Source organism: Gigantopelta aegis, chromosome 4 (assembly GCF_016097555.1).
Source record: "Gigantopelta aegis isolate Gae_Host chromosome 4, Gae_host_genome, whole genome shotgun sequence".
NCBI classification, from domain to species: Eukaryota; Metazoa; Mollusca; class Gastropoda; order Neomphalida; family Peltospiridae; genus Gigantopelta; species Gigantopelta aegis.
In genome coordinates this window covers 62,188,440-62,205,153 of record NC_054702.1, presented here as the reverse complement: position 1 = coordinate 62,205,153, position 16,714 = coordinate 62,188,440, and the positions used below count along the sequence as shown (strand labels likewise).

At 35.2% G+C, this 16,714-nt stretch overlaps 1 protein-coding gene across 14 annotated transcripts in view; it reads left to right on the top strand.

Moving 5' to 3' along the window:
- The first annotated feature begins 3,080 nt into the window (after positions 1–3,080).
- Positions 3,081–16,714, top strand: part of LOC121370879 (putative FERM domain-containing protein FRMD8P1) — a 31,887-nt gene continuing 18,253 nt past the window's right edge. The window contains exons 1-5 of one of the 14 annotated variants that reach the window (XM_041496396.1): positions 3,081–3,367; positions 8,293–8,383; positions 10,513–10,560; positions 12,101–12,121; positions 16,177–16,341. In XM_041496396.1, coding sequence (XP_041352330.1) covers positions 3,302–3,367; positions 8,293–8,383; positions 10,513–10,560; positions 12,101–12,121; positions 16,177–16,341 — 391 coding nt within the window. In that variant the 5' untranslated portion in view covers positions 3,081–3,301. Of the gene's footprint in view, positions 3,368–6,465; positions 6,546–6,691; positions 6,786–7,028; positions 7,132–8,292; positions 8,384–10,512; positions 10,561–12,100; positions 12,122–14,355; positions 14,480–14,927; positions 14,947–16,173; positions 16,342–16,714 lie in introns of those variants that run through there. The other 13 variants (XM_041496395.1, XM_041496405.1, XM_041496403.1 and 10 more) reach the window with 13 other exon arrangements.

Genomic DNA, 16,714 nt, shown 5'->3' with positions numbered 1-16,714 from the left:
TAGTACTAAGTTACTACATATTTTGCTAAACTGTCAAGTTACTGACGTCATAGCATAGTTTGCTAAATTGTCAACAGTTTCTGGCGTCATAGTACTACGTTACTACATGTTTAGCTTATATGTCAACAGTTACTGGCGTCATAGTACTAAGTTACTACATATTTTGCTAAACTGTCAACAGTTACTGACGTCATAGTACTACGTTACTACATACTAGTATTTAGCTTAGATGTCAACAGTTCCTGGCGTCATAGCACCAAGTTACTACATATTTTGCAAAACTGTCAACAGTTACTGACGTCATAGCATATTTTGCTAAACTGTCATCAGTTACTGACGTCATAGTACTACGTTACTACATAATAGTATTTAGCTTAGATGTCAACAGTTCCTGGCGTCATAGTACTAAGTTACTACATATTTTGCTAAACTGTCAACAGTTACTGACGTCATAGCATATTTTGCTAAATTGTCAACAGTTACTGGCGTCATAGTGCTACGTTACTACATATTTAGCTTATATGTTAACAGTTACTGGCGTCATAGTACTAAGTTACTACATATTTTGCTAAACTGTCAACAGTTACTGACGTCATAGTACTACGTTACTACATACTAGTATTTAGCTTAGATGTCAACAGTTCCTGGCGTCATAGTACTAAGTTACTACATATTTTGCTAAACTGTCAAGTTACTGACGTCATAGCATAGTTTGCTAAATTGTCAACAGTTTCTGGCGTCATAGTACTACGTTACTACATGTTTAGCTTATATGTCAACAGTTACTGGCGTCATAGTACTAAGTTACTACATATTTTGCTAAACTGTCAACAGTTACTGACGTCATAGTACTACGTTACTACATACTAGTATTTAGCTTAGATGTCAACAGTTCCTGGCGTCATAGCACCAAGTTACTACATATTTTGCAAAACTGTCAACAGTTACTGACGTCATAGCATATTTTGCTAAATTGTCAACAGTTACTGGCGTCATAGTGCTACGTTACTACATATTTAGCTTAGATATCAACAGTTACTGGCGTCACAGTCCTAACTTACTACAGAGTTTGTTAACCCATGATCGATCAGACGGGCGGAATCTAGCTCAATCGGCAAAACAATCGCCGTGGTTCTTGGGTAGAAGGATAAAATTGTTTTTTCCAACCCAGTCAAAGGCTGTGATAGGGTATGTGGTGACCTGTGACTTTGAGAATGTACATATGAGAGATCTCTCGATGTAAATGACAGAAAAAACCCCGACCCAATGTCTTCCTCTGAAAACTAAGTTCAAATTACTAAATGTTCACTTCCAACAATTGACGATTAATTAATCAATGTGCTCTATTGGTGGCGTTAAACAAAACAAAATTTTACTTTAACTGAACAGATAGCCTACATAGCTGAGTATACGCCCAGGAAATCATGTTTGAACGGTACAGTACTTGTATGTAGACAAATAAAATGAAATGGGTAAGAAAGGTAAACATGTGATAATAACATATTTCGTATTTCGTAATAAATATAAATAAAAAATAAAAAATAACAGATTGCTTGGGCCTTATTTTACTTTATTGCTTCAAATAGGGTGGGTTCGTTTCTAACATCTAGTCATGTGATGTTGTTTTGTTTTGAGTATAATCGCCTTCAAATATGTTTGGCACTCTACAAGTTTTTGTCAACTTCAAATGTTTTCAATATTATATTGAGGCGAAATGCTTATGTTCCTGCTCAGTTGAAGTACGTGTATTAGGAATTGTGACACATTCTGACAGTTTAGTAGGATATATTTCTAAAATATATTTACAACACCCAAATGTCATCAACATTCTTTTGGAGCACTAGGAGTTTTACAACATCCCTGTAAAGATTTTGATTTGTTTAACGACACCACCAAAGCGCATTGATTTATTAATCATCGACTATTAGGATGTCAAACATTATGGTCATTTTGACATATTATAGTCTTAGAGAGAAAATCCGCTACATTTTTCCATTAGTAGCAAGGGATCTTTTATATGCACCATCTCATAGACAAGATAGCACATACCACGGCCTTTGAAATACCAGTCGTGGTGCACTGGCTGGAGCGAGAAATAGCCCAATGGGCCCACCATCAGGGATCGATCCCACACCGACAGCGCATCAAGCGAACGCTTTACCACTGAGCTACGTCCCACCCCTTCATTTCGTTTCAACTTATTTTCGTGCTTATATCCAATTGAGGTTCAAGCACGCTGTCCTGGGCACACACCTCAGCTATCTGGGCTGTCTGTCCAGGACAGTGGGTTAGTTGTTAATTGGTTAGTGGTTATTGAGTCCTTAAGAACTCGCTCTGGGTTGGAGTCATGTACCTACCAGCCTGTAGTCCGATGGCTTAACCACTGCGCCACCGAGGCCGGTCCCACCCCTTCATCCTTGTAGAGACACTGTCTTGCGCCTCCACAGAATTAGGACAACAAAAACACATTACCTGTGCAGAAATAAAATAACGAGAGCTAGAACCTGTAAGCTTCTGCCAGATGTACCACACACATCCTTAGCTGACTTTTAATTATAGACATCAAACCTGACAATTAACCATGGCAATCGGCAATGCCGTAGATATTGCCGACGTGTTTTGAATTTTCCGCTGCATTTATTTTACCGTTGACATTTTTAAATGTCATTTTTCTTAATTAACTTTTTTTTTTTGTAATACTAACAAATTAAACTCCTTTTTTTTATACATTAATTGCAAAACTGCAGTGGAAAATACCGTGGGGACTGTTTGTTAACGGTATATTTTTGTTGCCGAGGCCATTTTCTTAATTAATTACCAGGCTTGGATGTTATAAAATAGTCATTACTAGTATGTATTAATTTCGGGAGGTGGGGGGGGGGGGGGGGGTATGTTTCTACATGTTCATATCCACTGAAGGTTGAAATATGCTCACGCCCACCCGTTGGGTCCCACTGTTGACATAGTCAGTGGCCGAATCCAGGGCAGATTGACCAATTTTGCACAACTCGGTTGTCGATTATTAAGAAATCAATGCAAGGGAAACAACTCCAATATTCTGATTCCAATGGTTTGTTGTTGGGTCGTTGTTTTGGTCGCTGAGTGACACACTTTCTTCACGGAAAGATGACTCGTCCTCACCGTTATTTCAGATATTACTAATCGTTTCGGTTACCCGCATTAGTGCATCTTTAAAGCGTGGTGGTCAAATATGTAGCTAGGAGTAGGGGCATGACTGCAATGCATTGATGTTTAGTATGTAAGCAATTTACTACGTACCAGGAAGCCGTATCTAAGAATCATGGCCTCCCCACCCCAAGGTGATGCCGCCAGTACCAGTGCAAGCGACCAGTCACCTGTAGAACAGGTGAGCAAGAAAAGTGATAATTTATATCATTACAGGTGATCGAGAACTGCTTCTCAATTTATAAATGTGAAAAGCAGAGGTTGTTCCCCATTTCACAAATGGGCGGAGTAACCCATATATTATATAAAGTGGTCGCCTGATGTGCAGCTGTTCTAGGATCGACCCCCGGCGGTGGGCTTATTGCATGTGCTTTTTCTTGTTCCAGCCAGTGCTTCACAACTGGTGTAACAAAGGCCGTGAAATGTACTATCCTGATGGTGCATATAAAAGATATCTTGCTGCTAATCGCAAAGAGTAGCCCATGAAGTGGTGACAGCAGGTTTCCTCTGACAATATCTGTGTGGTCCTTAACCATATGTCTGATACTATATAACCATAAATAAAATGTGTTGAGTGCATCGTTAAATAAAACATTTCCTTCCTTCAGCATTATAGGCCTACCTCAGGTATTAAAAGGGAACCAATGACTTGGCATGTAATTCTGTAATGAATAGCATTAAAATTTGTCTCTAAATATATTACGTTTTAACCCTTACCAACAGTACTTGTAAAAACACTTTTAGTTTCTTTGTAAATAGCACACACTAAATCTTTTTTTTATATTCAGTTATGAAGGCAACTGATGGAACACCCCAGCTGAAACACACTCAGTTCTAACTTTTGCAATCTAATTAAAATTAGCTCCACTATTACATGTGGATCTAAAGACAGCCAGTTGGAGCTCATGTCCACCAATCAAAACCTTACTTGCAGAATCCTGCCAGTGATTTAAAAATAATTTGAAAACATTCTGAATTATCCTGAGGGTATACGACATGTTTCGTGTGAATTACGAATGCCTTAAAACATGTTTTATTTTATAAAATAAATAATTTGTAATGTAAAACTGAAGACTGATTTAGTTTTTTTAATTTTATAAATAAATAAATAATTTTTAATGTAAAATTGAAAACTGATAACCCACCCCGTACGTATTGGTATGGTTCGCTGTACTGCGGCCACTAAAATAGACTCGCCCGATATTTTTAGAATTTGTATGCTCCCAAATAACGTTATAAAAGGCAAAGTGTGATTGGTCAATATTTAAATTATTATTTACAGACGAAATGTTACCTGGACATTGGGGACTACGCAGTGTTGTTAGTTTTAAATCACTGGCAGGATTCTGCAAGTAAAGTTTTGATTGGTGGACATGAGCTCCAACTGGCTGTCTTTAGATCCACATGTAATAGTGGAGCTAATTTTAATTAGATTGTAACTTTTGTGTCCGTGTACTGCATTATCGATTGCTTGTGGCGATATTGCATGGCTTGGTTTTTTTAGTATCTTGCCTTCACACCAGTATTAAAAATGAGCTTTAATCTGTACAATTTGGTGATAATTTGTAAAAAAAAATCAAAAATCAAAAACTACAAATATTTTCATAAATATTTCTTGCAAAAAATGTTATGAGAATTGGATTTGGTATAAAAGTTATTATGTTTGATACAGGTTTTTAAAATGAGTTTTAGCATTATACAATATGTAGTTATTTGCCAAGTCATAAGTTCCCTTTTGCCACAAATGAACTATAGTGTCGAAGTGTTGGTATAAAGTGGGAATATCCCTATTAGTACTACCAACTAAGATAACAGGGAAATTCCCTCTAACCACTGCCAGTAGGAGCACTTAATATTTTTTGGCAACACTACAACATAAGCACTCAACCACTCCATACGTATTGATGCAACATATTAAACAGATGTGAAAATAATTATGGTGTTACCTAACACATTGTAGACTATGGTCAATAAGACACTACTACTACATGGGCTTACAGTGGTTGGATTTTAAAGGCTATTTATCGTGTGTATGCATTTGCTTCCAGACAGGATATTACATACCACAGACTTTAATACATGTAAATAAAACTGACTGAAATGAAAACAAAAGCAAAATGGGTGTCAGGGTTTTGTCACCTATGTTTCTATAGACTCCGATAACGGGCACCATTCCCCAACATTATTCAAAAGCTAGATCATTTTTCATTCCCAATTTTGGAGTAAAAAAATCTCAGTGTAAATAATTATAATTTTTTATTATTATATAAAGGCATATTTTTAAAACAATACATAAGACTAGATATTAATTTGGATAAATACAAGTATATGTATAGTATTAGTCTTTTCGATTCTGATAAGGCTTACTAAGATTTTTTTTTTAAATGGAACTGAAAATTCCCTAAATTTTGTAAAACGATGTTAAAATTCCCAAAGTCAAAGCCAAATAAATTTTTGAATTAAAACCCTGGGTGTATTTCACCAAGGATGGTTATTTACAACCCATTATACCTCAATCAGTGCATGTGTGCAGGAGGAGGGTTTCAGGAGTCGAAACCCCTCCCGTCAGACATATAGTTAAGGACCACACAGATATTGAGAGAGAAAACCCACTGTCGCCACTTCATGGGCTACTCTTTTCGATTAGCAGCAAAGGATCTTTTATATGCACAGACAGGATAGTACATACCATGGCCTTTGTTACACCATGGAGCACTGGCTGGAATGAGAAATAGCCAAATGGGTCCACCGACGGGGATCGATCCTAGACCGACTGCGCATCAAGCGAATACTTTATCACTGGGCTAGGTCCCGCCTACGGGAGTGATGTGGAGTGAGTGATGTGGAGTGAGTGATGTGGAGTGAGTGATGTGGAGTGAGTGATGTGGAGTGAGTGATGACTCCCCGTAAATGAGGAGGTCTGTAAATGAATGAGTTTTAAAGCCCCCACTGCCCAATCCTAACATGTTGCTGTTACCTCTTTTTTTTCATTTGTATAAATATATACAGGGCTATATATAGCTTTGCCACTCACCAAATCCATTGTTTCATTTAAAAACAATAGACAAATTTCTTTGTACATTAACAAGATAATTTCATTTATTGATTGATATTTTATTGGAAAATAACTGTGGGTTTTTGAAGTTTAATGGATAATTTATCATAAATATTCTCCTCGCCCAGAGCTGACGTTCTGTCCCTGTTTTAAAGAGTTGAGCTACCTTGTCACTGGCACTTTTTCGCTGTAAGGGTTGCATGTGTGGTTATGGTGGTTCCAGAACAGTGTGTGTGCTCAAGTGATTTGTAATAGTCTTTCAAATGCAAATATTTGATTAGCTACCTGTGTGGAGAGGTAACTGGTAAGTCTAGCTGTATACAGTAGTGTTTCACAGATCCTAGCTTGCACCTTTGTTGATGGTTTCTCCGGTGACCTAGAACCGGGGTCACTCAGCTGTGACAGTAGGACTGTCAATATCCACAAAGACTAGCTTGAGTGGGAGCCAGATATATATATCGTATGTCTTTGTTGTTACTTCAGTTTCAAACAGAGGGAGACGGTTAGGATTGGATCATGTAATTTCAAGAACCTCTTTATAAGTGTATGTTTTAATGTTTAAGTTTGTAACCATAGACCTGGTGATTTGTTTTTCGTTTTTTAAAATTACCTCTCATTTTAAAATTGTATTTTCTGTTTGTTGCACAGTGTATAAAGATAATTATTTGAGTGTTGGTAAACAGCAGGTTTTTAGAATTAAGTATCTATGGGTGTTATTTTACAATTGATAAGCTTTACGGAAGTGAGTGGGTGTATGTGTTGTGGAGATTCGTATCAGATGTGTGTGTGTGTGTGTGCGAGTCTTGTTTGAGAATTGTAAACATTAGACTGTGTTGGTTGTTACTGGATAAACATTGCCTGGGAAAGTGGACAGCTGCACACAATTCTTAGTAGTAGTATTTCATTACTTACCTGTATGTATATTGAGGGCTGTTGACCAACATTAATTTTCGTTATATGTCCGCTCATTGTGAAAGTGAAAGAAGTCCACTATTTCACTTTGAAAAAAAGTGTATATATATTTTTGTGTGTCCTGGAGCTAGCCGAGGCCAGCACTTGTGTCCAGGACAGGCATGCACTACAACAGCTCTGAATGTGCACATTAAACAATCTTATCCTTGTCCTTGTGGGGGGAGGTGAACATGCATGTAACAGTAGTAATACAATGCTATATAATGCTACATAATTTGAAAAAAAAGTAAATGAAATTATTGATTCTTTTCAGGTTTTTACCTGATGTAGTACATTATTTTGTTTCACGTTTGTTTTTTTTTTTTTTTTAACCTGATGTATTACATTTTTGTTATACATGTTTTATTTTACACTGTTAAACAAAACAAACTTTTACACTGTTAATACATTGATGCATGGTGCATTTCCTTTGTTACACTTTTACTGTTACACTAATGTCCTTGTGGTGTAGATTTATTATTAACAAGAGATGGGCACACTATCATAGGACGGTCCAGTGTTTCTGCCAGAAAGAAATTTTTGGGTATGCATGCAGTCAACGGGGTATGGGGATCCCGGGGGTTCTTCCCCAGAAATAAAATGGGTTACGTTTAGTGTTAGGGTTAAGAAAATCATACAGTAATAATAATTTAGAGTAATTAATTTTGTCAAAAGGTTAACGTAAAAAGAATCTGCAAAACATTTTGGTTATGCATACTCAATTTACTCTCTGGCAGAAAGCCTGGTCCGACGGGCTATAACTAATCAGTAAAGTGCCTTCTGAAAATGCACAGGTTGTAGGATCAAACCTCCTTGGTGGACTGACTGGACTTTCACCTATCACAACCAGTGCCGTGCGACTGGTATATTAAAGTTGGTGGTATGTGCTGCCCGTTCTGTGCATATAAAAGATCCTTGCTGGTTATGGAAAAATATAATGGTTTTCCTCTGGAGACTACGTGTCAGAAGTATCAAACGTTTGACAAAAAAGGGCTCTTGTTTGTTATGTTTCAGGGCGTGCAGCTCCCACCCACCTGCGACCCCTTGAGGATTAAGATTGTGTATATTAAAAAGTTTATCATTTCAACATTTTGTTTCAGAATACGAAAGCACTCCATGACCATTTTGCTACAGAGGAAGACAGAGATAATGATGAAACTACAGGCCTCCTCTTGAACAACATGAGCGAACGTATGTAATGTTTGTTAGAGTTTAGTTTAGTTTAGTCACTTGTAGATACAGTGAGAGCTAAACACATACAGCATATATGTAAGTTATTTGAAAGTGGTTTCCATCTTAACACTGAGTTAATGATAGCACTATTTATGTTGATGTGATGTCAACTAGTTGCCTCAGAAATTAATAATTCTGTGGGGGGCACACTTTTATATTTACACACTTTTACACTATTATAAAGCAAATATAAATAAAAATATCTGAACAGTGTAGGTTGCCCCACCCCCCGCTTATACACCAGTGCAATTGAACAAAGAAATATATTTATTCAAGCTCCAATTGATCAGGCCCTGTAGGAACCGGGGGGGGGGGGGGGGAGGGGAGGAGGTTTGCAGGGGGCCTGTGCTCCTACACTTAAAGATGAAAAATGTTTTGGGTTTTTGGGGGGTACTTTATATAAATAAATATAAAAATCTGTCTTGTGCTCTCCCCACTAGAAACTGTATACCCCACTCCTTCACCACATATTGCGGCTACCACTCCAGATATTGTTCCTATTATATAGGCCTACCCATGGATATCACCACCACGTTACATACCTGTACCTGTATGAAGATTGTAAACGTCAATAAGAAACCTGTTAGTGTGGTAGATATCATTGAGCTCATCATAAAGCTGGTTATGAAATTTAAAAAAAACCAAGTCACCCTCGAGGTACGTCATGTGTTGATGTATTTAGAAAAGCTATAAAAAATAATCTTATGTTAAAAACTAAATTACGTGTCAACTGAAGACTACGTGTTGATTGGTGTGACTCATGTCACAACTTGATAGCTGTTGTTCGATATGATGCATCACCAGTGAAATTTGAAAATCATGTTTGACACAGTGACCCCATTTAATCATAATTATCGGGGAACAGTAACAAGTTAAAAGACTTGCAACGACGACTGTTTGGCTTCGACCTGCAACTAAAGGGTATACTCTAATTTAGACTTCTTGGTTTTGGCATTTATTTTAAAATGAAAATAAAAATGCCAGTAATAATTACACTCATAAATATTTTCTTTGGCTGTTATTTCATGATTTTCAAAATAGAGTCAAAACATTATCATAAATAATATTAATATGCACATTTGAAAATTTGTGATGACATTGATTATTATATCATGCAGTAAATTAAGCAAATGTTTTGTCACATTTATGAATATTTTTGCAAAAAAAAAGAGATTACAACAAGCAAATACACATGTATATCACAATTAATCTTTTAAATCCATTCATAAATATCACATATTTCTTAATTAATAGTATTTTCCCATTATTTTGAAAGACTAAATTGAAATTTGACATCACATATATAAATGTCATGGCATCTGCTATCAAAACTTTCTTCACAGATGCTTGCCAAAATATGTATTCTCCTATACATTTTAACAAAATATGTATTCTCCTATACATTTTAACAAAATATGTATTCTCCTATACATTTTAACAAAATATCATTTTTGGAAGTCTGTACTAAATATGACGTCATCACAATTTGGCAAACACTCAAAATGACGTCATGTAGTTTAAAGAGTTTGCGTTTACGGCTCTGTTTTTGGTGTTAAATATTCATAACAAAATGTCATTTTAATGCAATTCCTTATAGATTTTGTAGCAGAATAAAGAGAACTTTTGTTTTTGACAATTATTTATGCATGTGATTAAATTACAAAGTTATAGCAATTCTCAGTGGTTTACGTCGTTTCTATACAGGTTGGCCTTCGTGCATGTGTGTCGAAAATAAAGGCTTTTAAAGCAAAAAATAGCTGAGGTAATAAATAGAATAACAAACTCAGTACCAGTTCTGATCAAATTTATGTCCCTCATGAAATAATTTTCATTTGTCACTCGCTAAAGCTCGTGACAATTGATAATTATTTCACTCGGGACATAAATTTGATAATACATGTAACTGGTATCTCGTTTATTATCCTCTATTTATTGTTAGTAAATATTGGACCTAATAACTGCTAGACCTTTGAAATATAGATGTACCACCGTAAAGCAACACCTTATTAATTTTGCAAGTAGTCATAACTTCCCTTTTAATATGAGTTTTTCTGTGATAGATGATTTTGTTGGTGTGATTATGATAGGTCATCTGTTGAGCACTTCGTCATCCACTGTGAACACAACTATGCGAGGTAGGAACACAAACATGCGCACTGTCGTGTGGTAACTATTTCTTGTTGGTAGTAGCTTCTGTCTTAGAATCTTCGAGTACTGCTTCTCTTAATAATAATAATATGCATTCCTGAAAGCACTTTGACTACTCAGTCTCTTCTATAGCGCCAGAATTCTTTTCCTTTACAGATACCTGTATTATATATAATACTATTACTATGATTTTCATATTAACTATATAGTTAGTATTTGTATGGGCTTGAAAGGCTTTGCTGCAGAATTCTATAAGTACATGTACCATTTTTGAAAATGTCTTTTTATATTTTTAAAAGAACAGTACTTACATGTATATATGCTTACCTGTAAACTGTGCAACATTTATATTTCAGTTATCAGTTGGAAACAAAAGCCTTTTCTTTAGCACCTATCTGTTTTATTAATTAAACTTTAAAGGGACATTCCTTAGTTTGCTGCAATTTTTAAGATGTTATCGACTAACAGAGACTTTTTGATGACTGTAATTACATATGAAATATATTTTTCTGCATAAAATATTAGTGGCTGTATATTAAACATGTTTTTGATCATTCTAGTATTTGTACTAGGTTAAATTTCATTTTATTTCTTAATTATTTGAAGACAAAATCTAGTTCTGGCTTCTTACAAATGTTAAAATGACCAGAAACACATTGAATATACAGACGCTGATATTCTAAACAAGAAAATATATTTAATATGTAAGTTTAATCATAGAAATATTTTATTAATCAGAAACATCTTACAATGCAGCAAACTTGGGAATGTCCCTTTAATATAAAAATGTGATCTGGTGTCTGTTTTTCCAAAATGGTTTAAATGCATTTTGTAGTGAACCCCTTTTAACCTTGATATGCCAGGTTATGAAATTATAGATCAACAGGCACAGATACCATGATTTTTATAGGGTGAAGGCTCTAAATTGTGGTTGGCATCAATAATGTATAACAAAAAGTTAAAATTAAGGTTTGTTTTGTTTAACGACACCACTAGAGCACATTGACTTATTCATCATTGGCTATTGGATGTCAAACATTTGGTAACTCTGACATATAGTCCTAGGGAGGAAACCCGCTACTTTGTTTGTACTAGTAGCAAGGGATCCTTTACATGCACCATCCCATAGACAGGATAGCACATACCACAGCCTTTAATATACCAAGTCGTGGAATGAGAAATAGTCCAATGGGCCCACCAATGGGAATTGATCCCAGACCGACTGCACATCAGGTGCATGTTTTACCACTGGGCTACGTCCCGCCCCATAATGTATAACAAAATATCTGCCCTCGATGGGACTTTTATCAGATATATATGTAATACAACACCTAAAAGTTGCCTTGAGCAGGGTGAGCATTCAATCTTTTAACTGGCAACTTGAAAATCCTTGTATTCATTCAGATCTTTATCATTCAGTCTGTTTAAAATGATCTAACATTACGTAGTCTAGTTCAAGCAAACTAGTTGTTACAGATGCTATTCTACTCCATTAATTAAATTGTTTTAAATTATGTTACCAAGCAGCAAGTGGGAAAAAGAAGAGAGGTATAGTATATATTATCACATCAAATTTTAATGTCCTCAAAACATTTTGTTTTCTTTTATTTTGGTTACTAATTGGTCTTATTGTTTTCTTGTGTATTATTTTCCAAGTTACAACATATAACTCCTTTTTTTCTCAAAGTGTATTTTGGTTTTTGCTTGTGAATTCTTTTCTTATTAGGAAATTGAACATATACAGCTGGGCTGGCTGCTGGTTCTTAAAAACAAAATACACACGCATGTACTGTCTATATAGTCCATCCCACCCTCATACAAAAAAATTATTTTTTGTAAATAATTTCAGTTTGGTTTGAGTAAGAAGAAAAATGAAAGTGTTTTGGAATTAACAAAACAACCCAACTATTTTTGTGTGCAATTTACAAAACAATTGGCTCAGAAATAATTTATAGTAAGTTCCATAGTATGAAAAAAGGTGTTGCCTGTGGGAAGGACTACAGTTATTAGGGCCATACCTATGTAATAAGAGGGGACTATAAGTTTCATCTCTGTCCTGTCTGTCTGTCTGTCTATCAGTCTGTCCATCCATCTGTTCCACATATAGTTTCTAGATCCGATGTTTTTTCACAATACCTTCAGATACTGAGCTACAAAAATTGTATAGCTTTATCATGTAGTTACAGATCAAGCGTGACATTTATGGTGATATACCTATTTTTGACAGAGTTATTGCCCTTGAACTTGGGAGATACAAAAATTTATTTTCCTACACTTTGTTTTTGCAATGCTTCAATATATTGAGTGGAAATTTTTGGTATAGCTTTATCATGTTCTATTACAGATCACATTTGAATTTCATGGCAATTTAACTATTTTACAGAATTATGGCCCTTCAATTTTGGAGATACAAAAATTTGTTGGTCCAGTAGGAGATATGTTTTGCTTGAGCAGTACTCTCAGAATGCTTGTTCAGATTTTCCTTTATGTAGGAAATTTTGTTTTATTTTCATGTTGTTGATAAAATACTAGCTTTTTCTACATATGCCTAACAATATATTATAATAAATATATATAGAGTAGAACTTAAACCTGTCTATATGATCAAGCCTAGAAATCTGTTGCACTTTATGAACATGTGGTCTTTATATACATTTTAACATACTTTAATAGTCAGTTGGTTGATAGTCAGGTGGTTGTAATACAATGTGCTGTTTGGAGCTGTTCAGTGATTGCCAGTTAAAAGCTTGAGAGTGTAGGGGGTGTTATGGAGTGATTTATTTATTATGTTTTCATTTAAAAAATATGATAAAAAATATTATATAGCTATGGTAAGGGAGGTGCATGGTGGTGTTGATGGTGGTAGGACAGTTGACTTGGTTTCAATTAGGTATTTGTTGAACAGCCATTAAAAAGTAACCAAATAAAATAAATAAATTGACAACTCTTATGGTGGCTTAAATATATATATATCATCGGCAAAATTACCCCGGTACATAACCTCGTAACTACACTTTTCAAAATTTTACAGGAGAGCAAAAAAACTGAATATTTTTCGAAAAAATATGTTATTTTGTTATAGTCATTGTTATACGAACATATTAACAGTTAATAGTGATATCTACTTAATAGTGGGTGTACCATATGTGTCAGGTCTACAAATGTACTTACGACATTTTACACCTGAAATGTCATTGAAAGTGTCAGTTACGACATTTTGATCTAGAATTTAACACAGGTCAAAGGAATGAGGCAAGATCTATACATGGATTAAATACACATACAATCAGGTGAAAATGTAATGTGTGAACATAATGCAATGCTGAGCGTCATGTCCACACTCTAGCTTCCCGCTTTGTAGATACTATGTTTTGTCATTTTGTTTCTTGGACTAGTTATAATACGACTATTTGTCATGTGACAATCAACCACTTTTTAATAGGCCGATAGTTACGATCTTTTGACAAAAGCAGAATATGAGCATTCTAACTCTGGAAATTCCAAAAAGTGATTCCTCGCCAAAAGCGTAGTTACAACTTACGACCTTTTGTCATTTTGCCGACGATATATATATCAATGATCACTACAAGTAACTGCAGGTGCTTGTGTATATGTAGCTAATGAATATTTCCTGTACTAAGCTACAACTGTACTTCAGTTCTCAAGTTTTGCTTCCTTTAGTTCTCAAGTACCTCTTACATGACTGCTTTTTAAAGGGTTAATTTGGGTCATACTCTGTGGACCTTGTGTTATGTGCTGTACATATTCTATGCTGATACAAATTCAAAAAGTTTTATTGGTTTGATTAAATTATGAACTATGGATCATTAAGTGAAGCTTATCAATATTGGAAATTAATGTGTTGTTTTGTGTGAGTCATGAAATGTAAGCTTTTCAACTTAAATTGTAAGCATTATTTATGTTGGTAAAACTGTTGGTATTGTTTACGAGTATTAATGTGAGTAATCTAAATACTAGGCACATATAAATTTATTCTTTCTTTGTTTATTTAACTTTCTAGTACTTTGCAATAATTAATTATCACATAATTGTGCTTCAGCTTTCTTAATGAATAATACAATTTTGCTCCAGAACAGTAAAATAACATTGCATACAATTCTGTTTCTTTGACGTTTTGGATACTGAAAGGAATATGGTCATGCATTACTAACTAATTATGTACATTTACTTAACACAACAAACTGTTTGTATGCTATAATAAATACAAATACATCAAAAGAATTAGTAATTTGTAGAACCAAGTAATTAGTGTTTCACCTTAAAACAATTTTGACATTAATTAGTGGAAATGAAAAAAATTAATTTATTGATTTTTATTGACAGATTTGAAAAGAAAAGTCATGAAATACAATGTATGTCATTCTTTTTATTGAAATATGTCAGTTGATTTTGAATTGAAATATGTCATTTCTTTGTAGTGAAGTATAGGATGTCAGGTTTTTTTTCTAGCGAAATATGTATTTAAAAGCATTAAATATAGTGAAATATGTCGTTTGCTTTTGTAGTGAATATTTTTTATTATTATTTTGTTTTTAATAAAAAAACTTTTAATAATATAAAAATATGTTGATGTCATGTTTTCTGGTACTGAAATACATGTACAGTGAATCCTATCCAAACCAGACCCTGAACATACCCAAATCCTGTCAAAACCAGACCCTGAACATACCCAAATCCTGTCAAAACCAGACCCTGAACATACCCAAATCCTGTCAAAACCAGACCCTGAACATACCCAAATCCTGTCAAAACCAGACCCTGAACATACCCTGAACATACCCAAATCCTGTCAAAACCAGACCCTGAACATACCCAAATCCTGTCAAAACCAGACCCTGAACATACCCAAATCCTGTCAAAACCAGATCCTGAACATACCCAAATCCTGTCAAAACCAAACCCTGAACATACCCAAATCCTGTCAACACCCCTGAACATACCCAAATCCTGTCAAAACCAGACCCTGAACATACCCAAATCCTGTCAAAACCAGACCATGAACATACCCAAATCCTGTCAAAACTGTACAAATTTTATGATCCCCAATTTTCTGTTATTTAAACCATGTATTAAAAACCTGATAAAACCAGAACCTGTCAGTTTCGGAAACCAGATTTATTTTTTGCTCAGAAATGTAAAATCCTTAATTACTTAACCTGAATAAACCGGAGTTGTTATTTTAATTTATGTTTTAATGTCGGTTCATAAATAAGAAATGTACATAACATACATAGTGTCATTATTATTAGTCCATGTCACTTCGACAGTCACTTTCATTCGGCAATTCTCAGACATGTTCGCTTACAGTTACGAATTCTATGCTGATGTAATGTCAAGGGAAATAACACTGTATTTTGAAACTCGACCCTCTAAATACCGTATCCTGTCTAAAATGGATAAATTTTAGGTCCCTGGCATGATCCGGTTTTGACAAGTTTCACTGTATATCATTTTAAAAATTATTGAAATTGTATTTTTATTTCAGCCCTGAAATATGTATGGGTTTTTGGTCCTGAAATATGTTATAAATCTGTCATTTGGTTTTGTAATAAAATGCCTTGTTTCCATTTGTGTTTAAGTAGTCGAGATGGTGGTGTACCTGCGAGACCGGACGGGCGTGATGTTCAGTCTGGAGGACGGCCACCTGGCGCGGGCCGACGAGCTCATTGAGATGGTCTGTGAGGAGCAAGGTCTCCCACAGGAGGCGCAGCGAGTCTTCGCTCTCTGGCTCGTGTCCACCTTGATGGGTAAATCTCTACAACAAAACTGTAATACACAAGCTTGTTGAGTCTTCACACTCTGGCTTGTGTCCACCTTGATAGGTAAATCTCTCCAACAAAACTGTAATACACAAGCTTGTTGAGTCTTCACACTCTGGCTTGTGTCCACCTCGATAGGTAAATCTCTCCAACAAAACTGTAATACACAAGCTTGTTGAGTCTTCACACTCTGGCTTGTGTCCACCTCGATAGGTAAATCTCTCCAACAAAACTGTAATACACAAGCTTGTTGAGTCTTCACACTCTGGCTTGTGTCCACCTCGATAGGTAAATCTCTACAACAAAACTGTAATACACAAGCTTGTTGAGTCTTCACACTCTGACTCGTGTCCACCTTGAT